At 39.3% G+C, this 27,251-nt stretch overlaps 1 protein-coding gene across 1 annotated transcript in view; it reads left to right on the forward strand.

The window, feature by feature from the left end:
* The first annotated feature begins 274 nt into the window (after positions 1 to 274).
* ARID5B (AT-rich interaction domain 5B) overlaps positions 275 to 27,251 on the forward strand; it is a 147,372-nt gene continuing 120,395 nt past the window's right edge. The window contains exons 1-3 of the mRNA XM_073353422.1: positions 275 to 391; positions 761 to 1,015; positions 19,473 to 19,698. Coding sequence (XP_073209523.1) covers positions 371 to 391; positions 761 to 1,015; positions 19,473 to 19,698 — 502 coding nt within the window. The 5' untranslated portion in view covers positions 275 to 370. The remainder of the gene's footprint in view (positions 392 to 760; positions 1,016 to 19,472; positions 19,699 to 27,251) is intronic.

A 27,251-nucleotide genomic window follows, 5' to 3' on the forward strand; every position in this document is an offset into this window, starting at 1 on the left:
ACTCATGTCCCCACACAGGCTCCAGCTTTGCAATATTTTTTTTAGGTTTTAGATCTCAATTTTGCCTTGATCCATCCGCCCTTGTCCTATGCTTTGACTCAGCCCCGTCCCATGTTGCCAATTTGATCAGGCAGCAATTGGGGAAAAAACTCGTCTTTTCCACACCTCTGGGAAATTGGGGGCCAGGAGAAATATTGGGCTGCATTTCTGGTCATTTTGGGTGAGCTGGGAAGGCGAGGTTCAGGTTTTATATTGAGGGTTCGGGCTGGCTGCTGGAGGAGAGAGCTTTACCCTGCCAGGACCTGATGCAATCCATTCAAGCCAACAAGTTTGGAGAGAATGTTGAGTTCAATCAATTCAGAACGCCGAGATGGAGCCCAACTCAGTCCAGGTATTCGTCTCTCCTCCGCTTCTCTGCCCCGATCCCCCCCCCCCCAGCCCCAACCCCCCACTCTCTGGCCCCCGCCCACAAACTTTCCACCAAACTTTCCCCCTCTGCACCCCCAAATGGCATTTCCCCCCTTTATAGATTCCTTCACTGATCATACATAGGCACAGATTATTATTATCATGGTGATGATGATTATTTTTCCCGTGGGGGGGGGTCTTTGCTGGGTACTGCCAGACTCCTTATTTTAGATGATGATATTCCCACCTTAAGCCTGTGTGTGTGTTTGTGATCTATATACGATTGCCTGTCTTATTTATTAGGATGATTATATTTATTTTATTGACTTGATTTTTTTTTAATTCCCTGCAGTGGGTCGGCTCTCCGTGTGGTTTGCACGGTCCTTACATTTTCTACAAGGCTTTTCAGTTCCACCTTGAAGGCAAACCAAGAATTTTGTCCCTTGGCGACTTTTTCTTTGTAAGATGTAAGCCAGAGGATCCGATTTGCATAGCGGAGCTCCAGCTGTTGTGGGAAGAGAGGACTACCCGGCAACTTTTATCCAGCTCCAAACTTTATTTCCTCCCAGAAGATACTCCCCAGGGCAGAAATAGTGACCATGGCGAGGTGGTAAACATATCTCACTCTGTCTCTCTGTGTGTGTGCGTCTGTGTGTATCTGTGCGGATTTTTCCTCCCCCCGTAACGTTTATTAAAGGACAGGATTGAAATGTTCCCTTCTGCAGGCAACGTAAGACTCTTTTAAAGGGGTAATGCCACAAACAGGGGCTTGAGCTGTTTGTCATTGTAAGAGTTTCGATGGCAGCTCTACCGGGGGCGAGGGGGGATGCTCTGTAAAAAGCCACAATCAAATAACTTGGGGGGAGGGGGGATTTAAGGATTTTTTAAAATGATTTTTTCCACTTCTTGCTGTTGCTGTGTGAACGTCACATGCTTTGGTGTTTTGTGTGTCCCCCCCCCCTTCCCCGTTTTCAGTGTCTGGTTGAGGAGTGGGGGATTTGGTGGATTTAGATATTGTTAACATTTGTTTAGTATTTGATATGTTTAAGAGGGCGGAAATTACGAAATGGAGGCTGAGTGAGATCAAAAGCTATTGAGCTGGCAAAGACGTGTTGAATAAAGTGATAAATGACAGGTACTGGAATAATACATTCAAATAACTTGCAGAGATGCCTGGGCGTATTTCAAAGCAGTCATGTAACCAGCACAAACACGTTAAGCATTAACAACAATGTCTCTTTTCTGGTGCATTTCACTAGATGTGTTAGTTTAAAATTACTATGAAAAAAAGTGGACATTTTCCAGAAAGACCGGTGGGTGGAAGGGAATGAGTTAAAGGCTAATGCTGAAGTCAAGCTGTTTCGTTTTACAGTCCCCCTGAGTTACTTCTAATAGGGAGAACCCATTGTCAATTTCATCCTGGAAAGTTTGATTAGAAGTACCCCATAACTGCAAAGCTAAGGTCTGGAGCCCAGATTGCGTTTACAGTGTATTCTTCTAGCTCTGTAATTTCATGTATGACCGCAATTTTGCTGGCTACTCTAGTCAGCTGACTGCACTGTTATTGAGGAACTATTTCAGTGTGGTGTACAAACGGGGCTATGTTTATGCGGAGAGATGGCCAGTTCAAAAGCGCTCAGAAATAGCCAGATGTGGCTGCAATAATATTTCAGCTGCCTAAAGTGCAAGCATGGGGGGAAATGACTGGAAGCCTTCCTTATCTCCGCAATAAGCCCCCATACCATCTGAGCTGCCAATTCCTTCAACAGTCCATAGGCTGATGGAGTTAATTGTAGTTTTTCTCAAGCTCCCCCCGCCCCCGCCCCGAAGTATCGAGTTACCCATTCCTAGTACATGCTACTTAATTATTGTAACCTTTCAAACATTCCCTTATAAATTGCTTCTTCTGAAATAAATATGTAGTTCTGCTGTCTTACTTTTTTTTTAAATTGCCCATCTTTTCTGATGTCAATAATTAAGACATTTTGGAGCATGGAGAGGGTATTGAAAAACATTAACAGGTTGACCTCTCTTCCACTGAAAGTGCCTCTGTCCCCTCCCCCTGTCCAACTTTCCTGTGCAGCTGTCTCTCTTCCCCTCCCCCTCACTACTACTTATTATTTGCTTTTCAAATTTATTACTTCAACATGGGCTGTGATCTGGAAAAGGGGAGGATTAAATATCCAGAAAAGACTACAAGTGTAATAGACATTCTGCTAAACCAGACAGGAAATCATTCTGAATTTTATTAGATATTTTGTGGTAACTTCTTTTGAAAATGTGTTTGAAACATTTCTTTTAATCCTCTTCTCAATTTACCACTTACCTATTTTAATTTCTGTGTTCACAATTTAAATTGAGGACCCTCTTCTAAGGATAAAAAAAGATGACAGTGAAGGATGGAGGTTCTAAAATTGCTAGTGGTGAATATTTAGAAGCCATACTCCTGTGTGTGTGAGTGTTTTAAATGAAAGAGTTTTGGATGAGAGGGGTGGGAAATGGGACACAAATCATTTTAATATGCTTTAATGATCAGCTCATGTTACTGTGGTATGAACATCAGAGAAAATTAATCCTACCATTACATGTAAGAATGTTCCTTCTATGCAGTAATTCTCAGCTGCATGTACATTCATAATATTATGCATGATTTGATTTTTTTAAAAATGCAAACACTGATAGTAATTAGCTGTATGATTATACTTGTATATTTCATTAGGGCTTTAACTGATGTCATTCTGAATTATTCAACCATATGAAAACAATTTTCATTTGAGATAATGGCATGCCTTGGAATTATGCAAATGATTATTGAATTGTATAGAATAATTATGACAAATGTAAAGCAGGTAGAAAGTTTCCTAATGCAGGTCTATTTTACATCCCAATGATGTCATTTCCCCTCTGGCCTAAGTTAGTCATTCATTAGCAGAGTAGCAGCCGCAGCAAGAAATAGCAACAGCTCACAGAGATACTTCTTTGGCAGAGAGCCTACAGAAACTAGCATTTAGAGCCAGGGCCTAGAGAGGGCAACATAACACTCCCATTAAGAAATGTACTTTGTTTTCACTTACTCCATTAACTTGTTTATATACATTGACATGATTTTTTATCATTGATTTTAAATAGTTTTGAATGATAAAACCTGTTCATAAATGTGCAGCTAAAAGACAAAAGGCTGCATACTGATTGGCAATGTGTTACTTAAGGAAACATTTTACATATTGTATTAGTATGTAGCACAGTTATTTTAAGTCACTAAACAAGAGTAATAATTCTTTTATGTAAATGACAGCCACATCTAGTCCTAAAGCACAGGCAGGGCTGTATTTAGAATAGAGATGTTTTGTAACCCTTTGTATGTCTTCTGTGTATGGAAATGCTATTCTTGAAATACAGGTAATTATAACAATAAATTTAATAATAAATTGGTTTAAGAAAATATATGGATTTAAACTCCCTATCTTGCATTCAGAAAACTGGTATAAAGTGAGGTTGCACTTTTATGTGTATTGTAAATCTGCTGTATCAAAGGTTTTCTGTGATGTCAGAGGTCAAGAGAGGCACTTGCTGTGAGTAAAACTGTTGATTAGCAGAGCAACTGGTTTGATCGTAAACTGTTGATCAAGCCAGTCAGAGGTATAATTATTGTCAGGAGCAGACATCCTCACTAGTTTGAGGATTAGGAGTGCCAGCCTTTTCTAAATGTGGTGTCTGCAGTACTAAGGAACATAGAATCATAGAAAGTTAAGGTTGGAAGGGACCTCAGGAGGTCATCTAGTCCAACCCCCTGCTTGAAGCAGGACCAATCCCCAATTTTTGCCCCAGCTCCCTAAATGGCCCCCTCAAGGATTGAACTCACAACCCTGGGTTTAGCAGGCCAATACTCAAACCACTGAGCTATCCCTCTTCCCAACTGAGCTGTCCCTCCCCCAATTTCTTACCGTTGTAATATTCAGTCAGTGGCTACTTATAGAGGAAATAGCGAAGTGTGTGCGTAATGGTTCTGTTACTCAGAAATTACTGATGGCATATTTTATCTGATTGCCAAATGTTTGAGCTAATCAGAGATGGGTGTATACAAAAGGCTTTTTACAAAAGGCCCGTTTATCCATCAGCCATATCTATATTTAACCATCTGTACTGGTAAAACTGGATTTTGCTAATACACGGGCTCTATTTTAAGCATGTTTGCAGTTCCCTTGATGCCAATAGAACTACTCATCTGCTTATAGTTAAGCATGCTGGATGAGGCAATAGAGCTCCATCATACAATCAAGCAAACAAAATTTAGCTGACTTCAAATTGAATTTTGAATGTGTAACAAATGCAGGATCAGTCTCTTCCTTAGCTGAAAGTGTCAGTACTAATGTCATAGAATTAACCTCTCTGGCTACGCCCATGAAACCTGAGTTAGAGACATGGAAACGAGAGCAGAACAGAGCCCTGTATGTCAGGCTTATGCTGATGTTCTCTCAGTGCACTCTTGGTGTATGTCAGTGAGAGTAAGTGGGATGGCTGACATTGCGTGAAAGTACCACACCGCTATTTTCTCTCTAATCACCTGGGCAGGACGGGTGAGGTTTGCCTTCTGGCATAGTATAAGGTGGTGGTGTCCTCCAGCTCTGTAGGTGCCCTGAGATCCATGGGGAAAGCTTTCAGGTCCTAGGGCATTCACAACACTACTCTTTGAGACCCCATAGGGAATCAGGTTGCCAGGAGTTCCGGAAATGCCCCACAGCCAACTCTTCTAGGCCCCATCCCGCAAAGCACTTAAGCACATACAGTACTTAACTGAGCACAGGACTACTCCTTTTGAAGTCAGTTGGACTAATCACGTGATGATAGTTCAGCATGTACTTAAGTGCTTTGCTGGATTGAGGCCTCAAGTACAACTGAAAGTGTCAAGTGGGAGTTTGTATAAAACAGGGCAGACTGGATCAATATAATTTGATGTGGCATGGGGCAGGGGAGGGAAGGTTCCTAACGGATTTGCAGGGAACTGATGCCATGAAAGCATCCTTGACTCTGCCCCCTCCAAACCCTTCCTGCCCCCAAATCTACAGCCCTGGCTCAAGCTCTCCCAAGCTCAGTCTACACACACCCCAGCAGCATGTAGCTCCAAACGGGTGGCACTAACATGAGTCAGATGAAACTGGGGATGATGCCACATTGGCTTAACCACACCTCACAAACCCAACAGAATTGTAGTTAAAGGCTTCTGCAGATTTTCTGCTCATTTAACCCTCTTCAACACAAGTTGCAGCAGGGATAATTTGGCCCTATAACACGATTGACCTTTTTTGAGAAGATATTTGAGAGAAGAATGCTTGTTAACAACTTGCATTTTCATGTTTTTAAAGCTGTCAGCATTAATTAGCCTATTCTTTAAAAAATATGAAAAGCAGAGTTCATTAAAAGTAGGCATGGTATTTGATAGGAAGTGTACATGCTAAAAATATTAATTTTCTTAGTGTGAAATGTCACTCTTTTGAATACATTGTTGTTAATTTTAATTCTACTTTACTTTGAGTGAATTTATCTAAATCTAGTTTTAGTAGAGATCAAACATTGACTCAGTCTCTCTTACCAAATGATGATCTGATCTTCTACCTTTACTCATGCAAGTAACCCTTACTAACACAAGTAGTCTGTATGAGTAAGAGTTGCTCATATGAGTAAGGGGAGCAAGGCCTCCACCCCTGTTTTATTACAGACAGTCTTTTGTATTTTCAGACTATTTTTTTTTAAATTTTACTCTGTTAAAAAAGGTGTAATTTATAATAACAAGACTGATTTTTTTCAGAAAGTTTTGGAAAGCAACAAGTTTCCAAATCTTAATGGGCAGCAGATTTAAAACAAATAAAGGAAGTATTTTTTCACATAATGTACAGTCAACCTGTGGAACTCCTTGCCAGAGGATGTTGTGGAGGCCAAGACTATTAGAGGGTTCAAAAAAGAACCAGATAAGTTCATGGAGGATAGGTCCATCAATAGCTATTAGCCAGGATGGGCAGAGATGGTGTCCCTAGCCTCTGTTTGCCAGAAGGTGGGAATGGGTGACAGGGGATGGCTCACTTGATGATTAACTATTCTGTTCATTCCCTCTGGGGGACTTGGCATTGGCCACTGTTGGAAGACAGGATACTGGGCTAGATGGACCTTTGGTCTGACCCAGTATGGCCGTTCTTATGTTCTTATATTCTTAAATTTATCATTTTTTCATTGAGGGTCTGATTCTTTCACCTTTACAGATGCTGAGCAGTAACATGCTCCTCAAAGAGTCTCCCTGAATTCAATGGGATTACTTAGATGAGTAAGTGAGTAAGGGTGGCAGAATCTGGGCCTTAAGCAACTGATTGCATTCTTATTCCCATGGTCACGTATTGCCACCTTTCCTGGAAAACCTCCTATGTCGCTTGCATATGAATGGATTTTCTCAAGATCTGTAAGGATTGGTATTCTCTTAGTTGAAATTAGAACTGAGTCCTTCCTTAGAATTCAGAAGGGTTATCTTGCACCAGGTCTATCCACACCAATAAAGTCAACAAATATGCAGAGTACAATTATTAAAGGGTGCTTTAAAAATCAAGCTCATAGCATCAATTGCCAATGTATTGTTGCTCAGATTAATGCAGCATTGGAAATCAGGTACACCTGTAATAGCAATGTTAGAGATATGATATTCCTCATAAAAGATCATGGTTTTGGTAATTGCATATCCACTCTTTATATTTATGTCTCTCTCACTACCAGTAACATACATTGGCAAAGGAAGAAGAGGGAAATGACATTACTCAGTGAAGCCACATGTTGCTAGCCATTAGCCAGCAATCTGGTGTCTATGGTCACTTAAGCAGATTTTTTCCCCCTTATCTTTCATTTCTCAGTGTATTCAGACTGTAAAATGCACCCACTGCGCTCCATAGTCGCTTTTCCCAGCCTGATCAGTGGCACTAAACATTAAACTCTTGTCTTTTGAGAATAATAGGCTTTACATGCTACACCCTCAAGCATGTTGAGATACTGTGCAGGCTGGAAAATAAAAATGTTCTAATTGTGTCTTTTAAATAAGCATAGGAGTGAATTAATTAGACTATATTTTGTCTTTAGTTGCTTAGTTACACAATAGTATTCCTAAGCACAAGTAAGATAAATTGGCTCTTTTTGTGCTGCTTGTCCCTTAATCACAATTACTGTATTGCTCAGGAGAGTAAAGCATACATAGGTTTTGCATTTTTAATAATATTCAAACAATATGCATATGATATAGAAAGTATGTTCTGGTTCAAGTTCTTATGTGCTTTTATTCATGAAGAAGCTCTAGTATGATGGGAGCAGTATTTGCATTAGTTGCCCAGAGATATAGTTCTGAAATATTCTTGAAATGCCTATTCTGGCCCTTTCATTCATATTCAAAATAACAATGCCTCACATCTTAAAACAATCATACATATTTGATTGAAGAGATTTTTCTTTGTGTTTATGTGTGTGGATTCACACCCTGTTTTAACTCTGTAAAGACTAGATGAAGGTATGATTGATAGTCTCATATCAAGTTGAGCTTTTTATTTTGTAGCTAAAATGTAGTCAGAAGGTCAGAAGGACATTGGCATTTTATGGCATTTATCCAGTGACATTAATATTTGGCAGCCATCCATGTTTCTATGTGAAGGTGCCAGGGTTATACATAATAGAGTTTGCTTTCATTTTCAAGGTATTTTACCCTGTCTGGACAAACTAGCCTCTTTTAGGGCATATTGTGATGGAGCTGCCACTGGCGAGCTAAGAACTTTCGTTTCTTTCTGCACTGCACAGTGTTGGTTCTGAATGATGGGCAAATTGATACAGATATTGAACAATGGAAGATTCTGGCAAGAAACCCACTGTAAATGCTCAGTAGATGTATGTGAAAATTGGCTCCATTGTTCCGTTGTATGAAAAGCAAGTAAATTATTTACAGATATTTGCTAATTAAAGCATGTATTGTTTTACCAGCACAATAGAATACAATACAACAAAAGACAAAAGAATAGGCTTGCATAATTTAAATCTGCTAATGCAATGTACTCTTTGTTTAGAAAAATATAATTATGTAATCCACAAGGAAAGCTTTTCAAACTGTAACAGTACTAGGCAAAATTAGCAATGAAATGCTTGTCAACTTGCCTAAACCAAAACAACTACCTGAGATCTGTAGGCCATCTGATGAGAAAATATTTTGAGTGAAACCTATTTTCTCCTTGGTCATAACTTCTATCTGCACTGGCAGATATAAATTCAATTTGAACTTCTGTTCAGAAGCCCTCCCCCCCAGGAGTTGCTATAGAAATCAGAAATCTAAGTGTTTGCACTCATCCCTCTAAAAGCCCCCACTCCCTTCACAGTCCAGCTTTACTGGTATCCCACAAAGAGCCGGTAATGCTCCATTCCTTATCATTTTATGTGATTCCTTTTGCAAATGCTGAATCATGAAGAGGAGTTTGTACAAAAGATCTATTAATGCCAAGGGAATAGAATTCCACATCGTTTTAATTATGTTACTTTACGCAGATCCCTCATGTTGTGTCTTTGCCTTGTTTATGGACCTCAGTAGGCTTGGAGCTATATTATAGGTCCTAATGCTCCCAGGTTTTGCATTTTTGAATATAATTAAGTTGCAAACAAATATGTAAACTAAACACATGCCAGTAGGCAGATCAGAGAAATGGGAGCAACACCAGTCACCTGTATTAAATAAGATCTTTGTTGCCCTTTAAAATTGGCTAAGGATTACAGATCAAAGGTTTTAGCCTAGCTTTTTAAAATTCTCCTGTGTCACTTAATTTTCTGTGCTATATGTATTTACAGTTAGACTTTATACAGTGCCCTCAAGTGCTTGAATGAAAAATGGCGGCCATATAAATGTAATTTTGAGGTGCATATGCTTCACTCCCAGCACACTTGCCTCTTCTGGGTGACTGACAAGTTAGTTGCTTAGTCAAGCAAGCAGTCTGCCCAGATGCCCTTCAGAATGCAAGAGTATGTGCTGGAATCACTGTCTGCCAGAGGCAGTGGGAAGGTTGTTTGGGTATGATGTGCTGAATGAGGAATTTAAGTGGAAAGTGAAAGTGAAAGCATTCTCTTCTTGTTAAAGCACACTACTGGTCAGTCAGTTCACCTCTGGCTCTGCCGCTGACTCACCACGTGACCTTGGGCAAATCACACAACTTCTCTGTGCCTCACTAAACACATCTACAAAATGGGAGGAATGGTACCTACCTCATTTAGTTGCTGTCAGGCTTAATTTGTGGCTTGATGCTGTGGAAATGCAAAGTATTTTACTGATTAAATGACAGCCCAAGCCTTCATGTGCTCTAGAGATGTAATGTAGTATCTATTTTGCCACTGTAAGGCAGCTTTGCCCTGCTACATTAAAGTAAACTGTATGTTGCTACCTCTTCTATGACCTTCCTAACGCCCAGTGCTCTCTGCTGCTGTTGACCCTGCACATTAATGGTAGATGGGATGAGGACACACTTTGGAGCTTCATCTTCTGAGATGAGGATTGTTGATTTTGGTCCCTCCAAAAAGCAAAACCCTTCAGGAATAGAGCCATAAACTCCACTAGCTGATTTATCGCCTTATTGTCTTAAATAGTATTTGCCTACAATGGCCACAGTAAATAAGCTTGAAGGGGCAAAAAGATAGGTGCTTCCTGCATTGGAGAGGTTGTTTAAGAATGATTTTCTCCTATAAAAATGTTCCTTGCCCCTTTAATACTCGTGAGGTCACTGGAGGAAGGATGGTTTTGTGGGTAAAGCTATTGGCTGGGACTCAGAAGACCTGGGTTCAGCTCTGTCACAGACTTCAGGTGTGACCTTAGGTAAATCATTTAATTTCTCCATGCCTCAGTTCCCTCTCTGTAAAATGGGGATGATACTTCCCTAGCTCACAGGGATGTTGCAAGGATAAGTTCATGATTAATATATGTGAGGTGCTCAGACACTATGGTTATTGGGCCCATGTAAGTAAGTGTGCAGGGATCTATAGTAATCTGCAGAGCATTGGTAGCTGACGTTAAAGCTGCATGCACGAATTTCTTCGAGATTTCCATTTGTTTATAAATTAACTCGATCATTTAAGATAATTTCTCCCCTTTCTTCCCCTCCCCCCCCTTTGGACATGCGCTGCGGTCCTAACATCTACCAAGCGATCTAAGATGTGCACCCAATTCCAGAGGCAAGAACAACAATTTTGTATAATTTACATGAGGGTCGTGCAGTATCAATTTCCATCTAAATTACAGAAAAATCAAAACTACATGAGGTGTAAATAAAGAGGATAATAGAGCCCTTTATATCAAAATGAAACATACAGTTCTATTATCCTTAGCGAATGTAGTCCATAATAGTCTAATTGTGTTTTGTGCTCCTGTGGGTGAATGTGTTTTCAGCAACAATGCACTGGGTTGTAAAATATGCATCCCCAGCTATCTACTGTGGTAAAGGTTTCAGTAAAAAGGCTGAAGATGTTTTTCTCATGCAAATTATACTGATCAGATAAATGGCACACAGTGTCTCCTATAATTATCAACAACAGTTTTTACAGTATGTCTCCTGTTTCCCTAGGCCATATATTTGATGTTACAAGATCAGTAATTCAGTAGACAGCCGAGCAGGTGTTCAAATCACTCCTGACCTCCAGAATTCTTTAAATGACCCCTGGAAGCACTGGAGTGAAAACATTCTCAGCGTGTCAAAGTTTTGAGATATCTTAGTTGCCATAATTTTTTAAAAACTGCCTTCGTTTCTTTAAAAAAAACCAACTCCTACTTATTGGCAGTGAGTGAGAAGTTGTGATGCACTGTGTGCCCGCTTACAATAAAGTTGTACAGTCGCACCAAGCCTCCCTGTGGTGATCTGCCTTCCAAGAGTTAATTTTTCTTTAAAAAATAATAATAATAATCTGCTTTAAACTGTTCTAACTACCTGCTCTCTTTCCTTCGATGTAAGCATTCCAACCATCTGCTGAGGCGGGCAATATAGGGTTTTGTGCTTTCAGGAGGCTCTGACGGTTGCTTAGACAACAATGACATATTTTAGCATAATGGCTCTCAAAGAGGTACCATCCCTTTTTACTGAACTTCTCCTCCAAAAATAATAATCGGACACCTTCAGTTGGGTTAAAAACAGAACGTAAGAAGGATAATTTGTAATAGTGTCTTTTCTAGCCCTCTCCCCACACCTCAGCTTGATAGTGGCACATATTTTACTTCACTCTGGAGTCTTGTAAGATGTATTGCAATTATAAGCTGACTAGATGCCACATTTTATTGGAATAGAAGAAAAAAGTGGCTCCTTTTATAGGCAGTTATTTCAAGATTTAGATAACTGCATGGACAGGGGAAACATTCCCATTGGCTGATCAATATTCTTAAGGGGGCAGCAGAGATAAATCTAATTCCCAAGCAGAGTTGAAATTCACCTCTTTCTATCACAAACCTAATTTCATTGTTGCAGGAAAAATTTGTAAATGTTGCCTTCATTAAAGTCTTACCATGCAATGGAGATCTCATAAATATATCTCTTCAGAGCATAGTTAATCTCATATGAGTTGAATATTTTTATGCTGTAATCAACTTGGGTGGTTTTTCATGTTTCTATGGAGATATAATTATGGATGACATAAATGGTATACAGCAGATTTCTTTAATCTTCTAAAGGTTTGGTAGTCGTAAGTCACTGCATAGCTGGTTTTTATTTATTTAACATCTCTATTCATTTGTCATCTTGTTTCAAGGGTTTCTTCATAACCAGGGAGTCTAGAAAGAGATATACAACAATGTATGTCAAATAGTTAAGAAGGCTTCACTGTGTTAGTGATTCCAGGATTTGTTGGTTTTCTGAGGGAATCCATGCCCTCAGGAGATTAATAATTTGGTTGTGCCTGATACCTTGAAAAGCCATGGAGGTGCTCGAGGGGCACTCTACTATCATTACTTGCATCATGGAGAAATCAACTCCTTTTGAAGAAATAGTTCTGTTTATTTTCATTTTCTTGCACAAAAGATGTTCCTTCTAGTTTGGATTTTAACGTAACACCAGAGAACAGAAATATGTGTGGTTGGTTTGGGTACTGAAATGTTGAAAGGTGCCATGTAAAACCAAAGGCCAAGATTTTAAAAAGTGACTAGTGATTAGGGGAGCCTCCATTTTTAGATGCCCAATTTGGAAAACTTTAAAGCAGCCTGGTTTTTGTTCAGTTGGTTGGTTTGGTTTTCTTGTTTTAAGAAAGTAATGAGCACTTATCCTTTGAAAATCAGACCCATTTAAGCTGTCTCTCAGTGAGCACCGAACAGGTGAGGCTCCAAAATCACAAGTCAATTCTTGGAAATGTTAATCAAAATCTATTTTGTTTTTAAGGATAAATGTTGATTCTTTAGTATTTAGAACTTGTTACACTGATTATCTGTTTTTTGCAATTTGAAATCCCCCTAAAGAGTTTGGGTGTTAGATACAGTGAAGCTTTGGCCCACACAGCACTGGGCACACCCAGGGCACAGCATAAGCACTGGCCCTTCTCACCAATATGGCTTTTCATTCATAAAAGTCAAAGTGCTTTACAAAGACGGATAAGCATAATTAGTATCCCCATTTAATAGATGAAAGACTGAGATAGTGTGAACTTGGGCAATTGCACTGTCAAAGAGAGAGCTGGGACTAGAATCCATGTCTGCTACTCTAGTATCCTATCCAGTGGCCCAAACTGCCTTTTCGGGAAGAAATTCCACATTGGTAATGGACACAAAACACAAGGTTTAGCTTTAAAAATGTTGACGGGACAAACACACAAGCTGACTTTTGAACCAAATGTGCTTTTTGGAAACTTTAAAACATATGCATACCCAAGTCATCAATCTGGGTTGTAAATTTGCTTTTCCCTTAATATTAGTTTAATCTGCCTGAGGGGAGAGAGAGACTGAATATTTTTCAAACTAATTGACTCTGTATGGTTGGTTCCCATTGAAGTCACTCCGCATGGGTAAGGAACCTATCTATTCATGGAGTCAACTGCAGGAATCAGGACTTAAGTTTCTGCAGTCAGACTGGTTTCAGAGTAGCAGCCGTGTTAGTCTGTATTCGCAAAAAGAACAGGAGTATTTGTGGCACCTTAGAGACTAACAAATTTATTTGAGCATAAATTTATTTGAGCTACTGCATGCGTCTGATGAAGTGATCTGTAGATCACGAAAGCTTATGCTCAAATAAATTTGTTCGTCTTTAAGGTGCCACAAGTCCTCCTTTTCTTTTTTTATCAGACTGTAACCTGAATTATTTACCACAGTGGAACATATCGATAACACCACTGTGGAGAAACTCAGACTTAAGCACTTTTTCAACCATCTCATCCAGGATAAATATTTCTAAGCACTCTAACTGAAGCTGTGGTTCCAATCATTCAATTGTGTAGCTCTTACTCACCCTGGTGTGCACTTATTCATTTGATTGAAGTCAGTGAGACTACTTGTAGGAGTGAGTAAGTGCTCACCATCATGAGTAAGAGTTACAAAGTCTGTCCCGTAGCTGGCATTGCACATGTCAGGGCTAACCACTTGGGTCTGCAAAGGGAGGAATCCAGAGCCTACTGAAGTTGATGAAAAAGACTCCCGTGACTTTCAATGGCTTTGAATCACAGTGAACAGAATGGGAGGAAAAAAAAGAAGTACAGCAAGAGGGAGCATGTTTAAATGATGTTTTTATTTAAGAGGAGGTTACACAAAACAGAAAGATGCACTTGGTTTGTGCTTTAAAGCATGAAATAGCCTGGTATCTTTTGCCATTAATTAGCTGTGCAAATATTACTGTGTTGCTAACTAAACACCCACTTTGTGGCTTGTCAGATTATCCCAAACTGGGAAGGAATCATTGAAATATACAGATAGGGGGGTTTGTATTTTTCAGTTTAAAATTAATTCAAATTTATTTGCCTCGTAGAATGTACTCAGGACAAATGGTATGGGCTGGCTTTATGGGTGGGTGATGTGGGCAACTGCCCAAGACACTGTGGTTCAGAGGGCACCATGGTCAAGAGGCAAGGAGCGGGGTGCGCCTCAGGTGCAAGGCCGCAGAATGGAATTTGGAGTAATGAGGGTGCCCGGGGGTGATGGGGAGATGGCTGGGGAGGCAGCAGGGGCCAGGGGCACTGAGTGGAGTCGGGGGAGGCAGTGGGGCCCGGAAATGATGGGGGAGGGAGCCCAGGGAGGCAGCGGGGGCCAGGGGTGCCAAAATACAAGTTTGCCCAGGGCATCATTTGTCTAAGGTGGCCCGGCAAATGGTACATCAAGAGAAGGCAAATTATTGGTTAAATTCACAACAGAACCTTAGAAGCTATTTTAAATACTTAGAAAAAAAAATCCAGGAATCTTGTTTTTAACAAGATTGTATTGGAATATTGGATTCAAAACCAAAGCTGGACCCAGCTGTCTCCTTATCCTTATATTTTAATGGTCAAGATGGGTGTTTGTGTTTTATTTAATGGCCACAAGTAGGCTTTGAAGTTAATACCCCCAGTAAGATAAATGTGGAAAGTTCACACCTCTGGTGGTGCTGTTGAGTCAACATTTAGGGCCGCAGACTCGAAAACCCTGCAATGCTCATGAAGGACGCCATTACAAAACAGGATTTCTCTACAGTGGTAAAAGTCAGACCTGTAACTCACTGCCAGCACAGCTCTTCCAGTTGAATTGGGAATAGCTGTAGTGTAGACAAAGCTTAGTTGTTTTTAACCACCGTGCTTCGTAACCCCATTGCTGCCCTATTGGAGAATTACATATCTTCTTTGCTTGTTTGTTTCTTGACAAACAGAGAAGGGCTTCAAACACCGAGAGTATCAGAAGCCCAAATTTTCCATACACGGATCTGGATTTCCCCTGCTAAAAACTCGTCAGGATATCTTTATTCTAACAGGACACTGAACAAAATAATTATTGGTCCACAAACTGTCCTTTTCTATATAAAAATATTTGCAATAAAGTCAGTGAAATGCTGTAGGAACCAATATAAATATTGTTTCCCCTGGTTTACTTTAAGATTAACTGCCTGGCAAATAAGAATGCACTAAGACAGGGAGTGCCTGAACATAAATGGTTGGTTCATGAGCCCACTTGAAGGGTTGTGTTCCAGTTTAATGTGATGTTGGATAATGTAGCAACATGGAGATCTGCATTGGTTTGGATCAGTGCAGGGACAAATTCTGCCCGCGAGAATAGTTCAAAACTCCCAGATGAGTTCAGTGAGACTGTTGCATGAGTAAAGACTGCAGAATTTAGGTTATAGTGTTTTATATATTAATAACACAATGGGACAGATTATAGCGGCTCTAGTACCTAAGTACTGGGTAGCCCCTACACCTCCAGCCCTCCTTCACCAGAGGTACTCAGAATGCTATATCCATACGTCCCCAAGTGTAGTTGTGAGGTCATTAGCATTGTCAGAGGAGGTGTGTTTGGGCAGGCTGGGGTCATGGCAAGGCCTATGCACAATGGCAAGTGGCAGGAGACCTTTCCTGGAGTAATCACATCACATCTGTTAGACGGGGTTACCAATGGCTCCTAGTGTTCTGACTCCTCTGGACACCAAAAACATTCTATCCATTCTGCCTACCTCTGCCATGCTTTCCTCTAGGCCCCCAGCTAATTCTGACTCCAGTATCCTTAACCTGAGACATAACTCCTATTGAAGTCAGAGGAGCTTTTGAAGGCAATGGGAGTTTCTGCTTCATAGAGACTGTAGAATCAGGGCCTTGAGATACAATTGGCTGCAATTCTGAATCATTTTCATCTTGTTCACAACAAACTCAGGAGCGTGATGCAATCCCTTTGATACGACTCCCCTAAGGAAGCATTAGGAGGAAACTCAGCAGGGTGAACCCGGAGGACTTTCCAAGTCCCTTTGTCCCCTTTCTGATTCTACTGTGGGATGATATGGCCTTGGCTATTGGCCTATGACATTCACAGTGTAGGTCCTGATTCAAGAAGATACTTGTGTACATGCTTAACTTTAAGTATGTGGGTAGTTTCATGGAGGTTAATGGGGTTGCTTATGGGTGAGATTCTCAAAAATTGAAGGGAGATTCCTGTCTTCACTTAGGCACTTCAGTGGGACTTTTGTGCCTTTCTCCCTTCGGTATTTTTGAAAATCCCATCCTAAGTGTTTAAAATTACATGTGTTTATAGGTACTTTCCTGAATTCATGCCAAAAGCATTCATCATTGGCCTAAATCTGCTCCCACAATAATCAGTTTACTATTGACTTTGGTGGGAGCAGAGTTAGGCCAACATAGAACATTTTTGAAAATCTCACACTAAATAATTTCTTTATAGGTAATGATGCAAACAATTATTTTATAGGCAAAAGAAGCTAAATGATTTAGGAGCACAAGTACCACTGATTTTCAAAGATATTTTTGTTCCTAAGTCACTTAGGTACTTTTGAAAATTCCACCCAGTGTACTTAGTTGCATTTTGATCTATTTCTCCTCCTCACCCATCTATAAAATGTTTAGAAAATGAGACATCCTTAACTGCATCCGTTACTACAGTAACCGGCTAAATTTTTGTTACGGTTTGTATTCATACTCTTGGTTTATGTGCTAATCTGATTCAAAATGCCTTTCTGTGCATACCTTTTGTATTACATTAGCTGCCACAACAGTATTTATGGTCATAATACTTATTTTGCAAATTGCTAATATGATCACATGACAATTTTTGCAAAGATTCTTTTTCTAGCCGTTCACACTGATGTAGGCAAAACTAAGTATAAAATACTTTGGTCATGGTTGCTGGTGTGTGGTCATTTTGCTGTCACACAAAACTTTGTGTGAACATGTGATTTATGCTTTTTAGTGTTTCCTGATACTTATATCTTCCATATTTTGCTGCTGCCTTATCAAATTTCCAACTAAATTCTGGCATATGACTGTATTGCAAAGTGGGTTTGCTGCTGAATTGTTAGTAAAACACACGGGTTGTTTATCAACCAATATTCTTGGATTTATGGTTTCTGTATGTACCGTGTCTGTGAAGGTTGTAGTCTGAAACTGGTTAATTCATTGAAGATGTAACAGTGATTGTACTTTTCTTTTAGTTAATAGGTTGTTTGCTTGGCTAACTTTGTATGCCAGCCAAAGTTAGTCATACCAATTCTTGGAAAGGATATGAAGAAACTGGTAATTGAAATCATAATCATTTGGCCATAAAAGTTATTTTGAAAATAACACTTTAACCAAAAACATATCTAATCTGGAAGTCAGATTTCTATGAAAGATGCTGCTAAATAGAATGTTTCTAAGTACTCTATATTAGAAATTGTGATACTTAATGATTCCATTCAACATCCTATACAGCAGACCCCATCCAGAAGCTGTTAAGTCTGTCTTCATGCAGACTCAATTTTTTCACTCTGACATTTAATAATCACCATGTAATAGCTATAAAATGCATAGCAACTACAGATCTTTTATTTCAAGTGGATGGTGTAATGAAATTGGGTGAAACCATCCATTGAAAATGTACTGTGTAGTATGCAGCATTGTTTACAAAGTAATAACATTTGTCATAAGCAGAAAGTTAAAACATTGTCTTGATTGTTTGTTGTTCAATGGAAGTTCATATTCAGCACAGTGATAAAGGAAAAGATTCCATTACTAAAATTTACTTAGCATACAAGTATGAGGCTCATTTTTGAGTAAATATTTGCTATTGCACTAAAAGTAATAGAAGATGACTGCTTATAAAACAACTTTGTGTTATACAAGGAAGAGTAAAATATCAGATCTACGTTTTACCAAAGCTACTGTGTAGGTTTCATGTTGTGTGTAACTTATCACAAAACTTACCCACACTTCCCACCCAACCCCCCCACACCCCACCCCTTCTTTTTTGGTGCTATTGAGCAGTATTTTATTTCTTGAGGAATGTGTTAAGCAAAAAATACAGAACCAACCATGCAAGAATTTCTTTCTTTTTTTTCTTTTTTCCCCATTCCTAAATAGTTGTGTTTATTTTGGAGAAAGAAAGAATTATGGTTAATATTTTTAAAGTGACTATACTACCCATGTTTTACCTAGAAATGTGTGGTGTGAAAGGTGTGTTATAAGTCAGTTCAAGTTTAAAACATCAACTGTTTCAAATATTTAACTTAAAGATCTCAAGTTTATCTTGGTGGGAGTTGGGGTTAGGTTTTTCTTTTTCTGAAGCCTTCTTAAGCCCTGCCTACAGTAGGCAGCTATAAAACATTCTGCTTATTCATCATGACTGAGAAGAGTTGATTGTTTCCTGGAAGGATAAAAATGTAGCAATTAGAGATGTTTAATTCAAGTATATATTCAGCAGGCTAAACTGAAGTTAAATTGCTTTTTCATAGAATGTATGCTTAAGAAGAGGGAAAAATACAGTTCTGTTCTTGAAAAAGTTTTAAGAAACATGAGAATATGCAAGTTTCTTTTGGTGGGAAACGCATAACATTTATGCAGTATTTCTTTTGGGATTACATCACAGTTTTATTTAATTTTTAGGACAAAAGTTAAATTCAATATTTGTGTATAAGCCAAGGGAAAATGTACCATAAACACAGGAATTTTCTGGTGAGTCAGAGTTCCAAGAATCTAAGATTTACTTAGACCATTTATTTGAGGACTAGCTATAACCATTAGTCATCCAGCCATGAGTTTTTACATTTGCAGCTAATTGCACCTAAAAAGCAAGCTTTCATCCAAGCCTTTGGGATATACAAAATGCACTTTGGCAATCCACATTTAAAATACATTTTAGGACTGCTGCCCTGATGTTCTTGGACATTTTTTATCACATAAATATTTGCTTCAAATAAACAACCAACAGTGACACTAAAATGGCATGCAAATTGCATGAGTTATTGGATATTCTGTATCACAGAAAAAGTAATCTGCCAAAAGCAAGATAAACTTTTCCAATAACATGTCAAAGAGGCAGTGCTACAAACTTATCTTTCACCATAAGCCACACATGACACGCTCTGTTCTCGTTTGACTACATCTTGCAGGATGAAGTTATTGCCGTTTCAGAGAAGGTGACTGTGAAGCTCGAAGATTTGGCAAAATGGGCACATTCAGATTTCTCCAAGTGGAAGTGTGGTCTCCGGGCTGACCCAGTCATTACCATGGAACTGGGCAAGAATGGGCAGAAGGAAGCCTTGATGAGATACAGGCAGTCCACACTCAACAGTGGCCTGAACTTCAAAGACATTCTAAAGGAAAAGGCTGATCTTGGTAAATATAGTTTCCTTTTCTAAAATTGCTGTTTGCCTACCTGTGAATGTATTTCTAAGGGTAACAAGCCCAATCATGCAGTGCTTATTCAGACAAAACTGTCATTGACTCTAAGACTGTAAGCACTAAGGCTCAAATCCTGAAGTTGCAAGCAAAGGTAGTTTACAAGGGCTTCTCACAGAAACTATGTAGGCACTGGGCTCAAGTATGTGCTATACATCATATGGGATTGAATCTGATGCCTTCTCTCTGTGCAATTAGAATCACAGAAGAAAGAGAGAGGTCAAAGACCTATTAGATCATATTGCCTATATTCTTGCCAACGAAGGGTTGTTGCCTATCACTAGTGCTTCTCTAGTCTTTGTCCAATACAGTGTTAATTGTCTTAAGTAATGAGGTTTCCACAACTCCCTTTGTGACACTGTTCCACAGTCCAATGCGTTTTATTTGAAAGTTTCTTGTAACATTCAGCCTACGTTTTTTTAAAAAAATCCATTTAATTAATCATACTTACACCCATTTGTACCATCACTTTGGTTTCATGATGAAGTGGATCTTTTCTTTCTCACTTTTCCCTCTCTGCAAAAATGGAGAAGCATGGGAACTCAGATAGACAGCTTTCCTGCTGTGTGGGCTCGCTAATGCTTTGGATCTCTGCAAGCAGGCTTACAGTTTTTGGGATGCTTCTTGCTCCCCATATGCATGTAAGTCCTACAAGTTGGTTCACATGGTCAGTCTCCTGCACTGCCTGGCTCTCCTTTGACTTCAGTATGTCAGTGGGATGTGGAGGCAGGATCTGCCCACATGTATCAGCTTGCAGAATTGGGGCCTAAGTGGCTACAGAATCTGGGTCTAAAAATGCCAACTTTGTAGAAGTTATGTACACAACTCCCATTTCCTTTAATGGGACACATTCTTATGCAAGGGCCGTAGGATGACGTCTGAGGCAGCTGGTCTTCTGTTGGTAAATATGCCTAATTGCCATTAGCTTTATTGGGAGATTGACATGCACATTGGCTGACAGGTAAATATATTTCAACGTGTGCTTCAGTGAAATTTATTTCCTGTAGTACATTTTTTTTTTCTTTTAGAAAGCTAAGCTTAGATAGCTTCTAGCTTAGCATATAAATGGATGAAAGGTAAGAAATCAAAAGTTAAGGCTGATACTCTGCCAAGTCCATGTGCAGAATTTTTTTCTCTTCTACATGAATTGAAGATAGTGGGCCAAGTTCTCAGCTGTGTAAGCAGCATAACTCCATGGACTACAATGGAGCCATGTCTACCTACACTAGCTGAGGTTTTGCCTTATAGAACTTCCCTTACAACAGTGCTGAGTCTCTCATTTCCCATCTAAGCAAATGGTGAGGTGAATTTGTCAGTCTTACTTTATAAACTTCATCAGCTAGTCAGGATGATGTTTCATTATGGTTGAAAGTTGATATTTTAAATCAATATCTACAGTAAAACACTTGCAAAACTTTTGTTAGAGGTTTCTTCTTTTTTGTAACTAGATGTACATTTCCTTGCATCTGTTTGGTGTATCAAAAGAATCTGAATGCTTCTCAGACAGAGCTCTTGAGTTTTAACATTCTCTTGTTTTGTTTTTGACAAACAAACAAACAAATCCTTTGTGGTAAGTTTATAAAACCAGTATTATTGACTCAAGAGCCAAAGAAAATTATCTTCAAACGTAGCACACACAGTTCATAGCTGCATGTTAAGCCTTTGAAAAGAGGGGTTACACTAAAAATGCATATGGTATCTGAACTATAACAAAGTAATTGTGAAAACCCAACACTGACAGCATTGTATGTGGCTTTCTTTTTGGTCATGAATCAGGCTGCTTTGTCAGTGCCTATACAGAAAAAAAGTTGACTCCAATTTTTTTTTAAAGTTTCTCTCTGTGACTGGTTATCATTGGTTTGAAACCCCCCACAGGCACAAGAAGACATTTAGCCATTGGGCATGTTGCTTTTGAGAATGGGTGCAACTGCTGAAAGATAGACAAGAACTCTCTTGCTGCTTGGTTTATTTAAATGTAATATTAATATTAAAGGGATTAAATAAATGTACAGTAGAACCTCTGATTTATGAACACCTCGGGAATGAAGGTTGTTTGTAACTCTGAACAAAACATCCTGGGTGTTCTTTCTAAAGTTTACAACTGAACATTGGCTTAATACAGTTTTGAAACTTTACTAGGCAAAAGAAAAATTCTGCTTTTAACCTCTTAATTTAAATGAAACAAGTACAGAAACAGTTTCCTTAGCTTGACCAAAAAAAAAAAGAACTTTCCCTTTATTTTTTAGTAGTTTGTTTAACACAGTACTGTACTGTATTTGCTTTTTTCTTTCTTTTTTGGGGGGGCGGGGAAGGGTCTCTACTGCGGCCTGATTGCCTACTTCCAGTTCTAAATGAGGTGTGTGGTTGACCAGTCAGTTCGTAACTCTAGTGTCATAACTCTGAGGTTCTACTGTAGTTTTCCTGTTCAGTAAATAATGGGGAGGAACTATAGTTTTCTTGGTCAACACAATAAAATTTGTAATACGAATGAGTCCAGTTAGAGTAGGGAAGCTTGAGCGGTTGACCTGCCTGTGCTGAAACTTCTCTCTTGTCAAAATGGCACCTTTAGTGAGTGTAAAGTACACACCCGGAGAACTCTTCCAACACTCCGCATCATGCCAACGAAACAGTGCACGCTGTGGTTAGAAATTTGCTAGCTGTAATTATGGCTAGTAGGGTTCCAAGCATGGTCTCTTGGGCAAGGTTTTTCTTCTCTGTTCTGTAGATGACATACAGCAAATTGATGGTCAGTTTTATAGTGTTAGACTGGCCTTTAGGGGAGGTAGTCTGTAGTCTAGTTCTTACAAACAGATCCCTGCCTGAAGTAGTCAGGAAAACGATTCGTGAACTCTGCTAGCAATACTGATGTTTAATGCTGGTTGTAGGCTAGTAAATTTCTGATTCTTTTGTTGACAAGACCTAGATAAACAATATGATTGCCTGAAAACATTTTCCTTGTGGAAATGCACATTTCCTTTATGAAAAAATCCTATGTAGTTGAATAAAAATGATTACTTTCCTATCGGATATATTTGACCTTCCTCTAAAATTAAACAGAAAATTATATCCCTGCTAAGGAATTCTAAACGATGGCTCAAAAAACCCCATATCATTTTCCATTAAATTCAATAGGTTTTAAAGGTAATTTCTGTAGAAATAGATTACATTTCTATAGAAACTTATTGTTTTCATCCCTATTAAATTATGTAGGTCTTTTCCTTAGGAAGTGCATTAAATATATAAAAATCTCATATTTCTGAGGTTAAGTTTTCAGCCTGAAACATGATTCCAAAAATTCTATCCCTGCCTTTCAGGGTGTGTATTTTATACATTCTCTCTCTCTCTCTCTCTACAAATATGTCATGTGAGTAGTTAATGTCTTAAGTCTATTTATATTTTTCTAACTGTTTATTTCAAATGTTGGTACAAATAAGGAATAACAACAATGCAGTATATAAAAATAGAATAGTTGCGTAAATATTATTCATAATAAACATGAGAACCTATTTTTCCAGAAGAATTGGCCTGACAAAATCATTCACTACCAGGGCTTCTAGTTATTTATTTTTGTCTTTAGAATTATTTAGGAGCTTGGGGTTATTTGTAATAAATAGACTTCAATACCCATATTTGGTAAATCAATTGGAAATAGCCAGATGAGGAGTCATTTCATTTTAAATTTTTTTTTCGCAATTAAGCAGTGTAAACACTATCAGTTAAACATGGGTAAGTTACAAATTTGTATTCCTTGGGCTATAGTTAAAAAAAATTCAAATTATTTTATATAACACTGCTTCTTACAGAGTTCCTTTAAGTGAAGTATGAAAGCTGCAATGTAAGCTTTATTGGCCTATAAATATGTCATTATAGTTGGACTACATTTATATGCTTTGGATTGTTGTTTAAGCCAAGAAAATATGTCTCTACAGGTTGACTTTTTATTGAAACCCTTTGAGGCATACAACAGAACGTATTTTAGGCTCAGGTTATTAAAACAGCATTTTCATTTTTGCAGCAGACTCATTGTCAATTATGCTGCCACAAACTGTCTGTGGATAGGCAGTTATGAATGGGTTCATCTCTAAGTGTGTCTTTGGAAAAAGAAATAAAAGATAAAGGAGTCAGAGCTGAAATTGAGAAACGAGACTGACGGGGAAATGACTGAATTTAGTGCTCGGGGGCACCGTTGGTTGGGGTTCTACTGTACTGTGGCACTGCCTGTGGTTAGTTGAGAAATGACCTGCTTTCCCACCTCGTCTGCTGTTGCTGATTGGAGCGTGCAGGGTTTTTAGATTTTTGGGGGGTGGGAGTGGGACGGTTTGACTCCTGACTCAGGGATAGCTTTTTTTTTACTCTTGTCCTTCTTGGGCTAATAGATCAGTTAGGATAGATAGATTGGTTCTCTTGAGCGTTTCAGGACAAAAGCTGTGGGATCTGGGCCCATACCTGTTATTAGGGTTGCATGCACGGTGTTTGGCCTTTTATTATGCCAAAAATTGCAGCTCAGGTTGTCGTACTGTGAGCTCCTTGAAGTCTGCATCCGGTGATGTCGTTTGGAAGAGTCATACAGGTTCTGTTTCTACTGCAACCAGTGCCCATTATTTTGGCTCTTTAGCTTTGAACTCCAAAATAGTGATACGGAAAATGAATTGAGTTTAGATAACGAACCTTCACTGCCTGTAGATAATACATTCCTGAGGTTAATATATATTTATGTGGAAGATATTACTATCCTTACTGTTCCTTGAATAATCTAGGAGCATTGAGTGCTACTTTAAGTTAGGCTCAGCTTTCAGCAGCCCTTCCCTTTGTTGATGCAGGACATGGGGCAAGTCAGATTTTTCCCTTTTTCCCTGGCTGTCTGCTTTTCTGTCAATTCTCTGAAAATCTTTTCTTGTGAACACTTTGGGTCTGATTACCATGGAGTTACACAGGCATAAAGCTGGAGTAGCATGGTGGCGAATCACTCGCCTTGCCTTTTCCTGTCTCATCTTTTAATTTGCATGGGCCAAAGAGTGGCCATGGTTCCATGTGAGCTCCCTTACTGCCACATGTGTGGCTCTGCAATGTCCTTGCTGCTCCTCAGCACATCACAATGGGTTTGGAAGGAAGAATGGAGCAGCTACCCTGGTGAGGATGCAGACTTCTCAGAATCTGCGTAGCACCAGGGCGGCATGGAGCACTGTTGCAGTGCCCAGCACCACCTGGCCTCTGTGTCCTGGTGAGAGCAGGACGATGGCCCGGTGTGTATGCTTGCACTTACCAATAACTGGAGAACAGCTATGGTTTCTCTCAGTGAATATTATGATTTTGGTTATCGGGACATCTGGACTTTACAGTTCTTGATGATTTTAGAACTGACATCAGTTCTCTTGTTCGTCCTTTATCACATTCTTTTGACTTCTGAATCTTCTGGCTTAACTCAACGTGCTAATTTTCTGATCAGCTAAATGTCTCCCATTCAGTATAGTTATTTTTTTTTCTGTCTTCCCCATGGCTTCCTGTCTTTCTCGTTCTTATCGATCACCATCTTGATCTTGGTTAACCTTGTGTGAGCATCCCATCCACATCACTTCATTTTCCCTTTGATACTCGCTGCCACCTCTGTCCTAGCACTCCTTATTTTGTCCTCTCTTGGGGATCAAGGTGCTCTTTTATTACACTGTTTTAGCCGGTCTTATCAATTCAGCTTCTCTTCAGTGGATAAGGGTGATTACCCTCGCTTGTCTGTGGTGCTCTGAGGAGTTTGAGAAAAGAAAGATGGCTCTTTGGGAAGAGGACTGTCTCCGGATATGCGTTCATACAGCTTCTAACACATTTTGAGCACCACTGCATTATAAATAACAATAGATGCAGGCTGGTGTACAGGACTCTAGTGATTGTTATATGGAGCTACTTTGAAGGTTAGGCCTTTTTTTGGTCATATCTAGGGTAGCTCAATTGATGTACAATTTCTAATGTTTAGTCTTTTACTCCTTTTTTAGAATTGGGATGCTAAAGGCACAAAATGGACCGTTAACTTGACCAAAGTCACACAGCTAGGGCCCAATCCTGCAAGATACTGAGGAAATTCCCACTGAAGCCAATGGCTGCTGCGTTCACACAGCATTTAAGACCTGTACATGGATTTGACCTTGCAACCTCCTGGGTTCTTATATCTTTTCTGTGTGCACTGGACCAATTTTTTTAAATGCATTTTTGTACTCTTAAATTAAGATTAACCAGGATCTGTAGACTTGTTGATTTATTTAGAATCCCTGGTGCCCCTTAAATGCCGAGCGGCAGTGCTGTTCTTGGGGTTGGCATATCTTCCTAGCTCTGTGACTACTGCCTTTCTCAGACACTAGTAGTGTCTGCACCTAGCTCTCCATTAGTGGTCCTTTTCTCCCCCTCATTTTCCCTTTCCCCAGTCTGCTCAGCCACTGGTTTTCCCCTCTGAACTTTCTTCAGCAACAGTCTGAGGACATGATGGGGTTTTCTGGAGGTTATGTTTGACCACCTGATCTTTCAATTCCTTGGGTAACTTGGTTGCCCAAGGAGCGTTTGTGTGATTTAAGTGCTGTTAATTTCTTCTTTTCTCCTGGGACGACACATTTTGTTACATTTGAAGTTTATGGTGATGCTGTGGCCTGGCTATGGAAGCCTTTCTGTTGTCATTGTTTTGTCTGGAGCCTCTTTTCTATTTGTGGTCACAGGTTATTGAGAAGAGAGTTTTAACACGACACAACTTACCTTATTAAAGAGGCATTGACTGGATCTAATCTCACATTTTGACCTAGTTTAACGTTGTTATAAACTGGGGAATAAAATCCTCTGGATACTAACTAGCTTGGTTTATAATTTAATTGCCATTTCTTCACCAAGAAATTTAACCAAACCCCAAATAACTACGTTTTTTGTAGACCCTACAGGAACGATGTGTGTTTTTCCTGTGATGATTCCTACAGCAACAGTAAACTAACATTATTCTCAGAATGTACTGATATCAGTTACCATTGTGTCAGCATTTTCAGTTACATATCAGTATGACAGGGCACTTTGTTAGTATAGAGTACAGCCATTTTCATTTCAGTTCCATTCCAAACATTAGGGAAAATCAATGTTGCTAAGTGGGAAAGGACAAAAAGACAAATTCTGGTCCCAGTGAAGTCAGTGGGGCCAAGTTGCACTAGTGTAAACCTGAAACAATGCCAGTTTGCTCCATTTGCCAGGAGTTTTCCCATTGACTTCAATAGGAGCAGGATTAGTCCCAAATCATTATAAGAATTCTCAAACTCTTAAGAAAGTACTACAATAAAACAGTAAGAAGGTGCCAGCTATTATGTGACCATGTCCCTTTAAAAGTGTTAGACAAGCTTAGTCTGGTTTTTGTTTATTTCTTAGCACCAAGATTGATCTTCCCTGGGCCTGAATATGTTTGCTATTCAGGATTTTTTTTCCCATATGGTCTTTGCTGAATTTTACATTTAAATCTTGCTAACCAGGAGATT

Source organism: Lepidochelys kempii, chromosome 7 (assembly GCF_965140265.1).
Source record: "Lepidochelys kempii isolate rLepKem1 chromosome 7, rLepKem1.hap2, whole genome shotgun sequence".
NCBI classification, from domain to species: Eukaryota; Metazoa; Chordata; order Testudines; family Cheloniidae; genus Lepidochelys; species Lepidochelys kempii.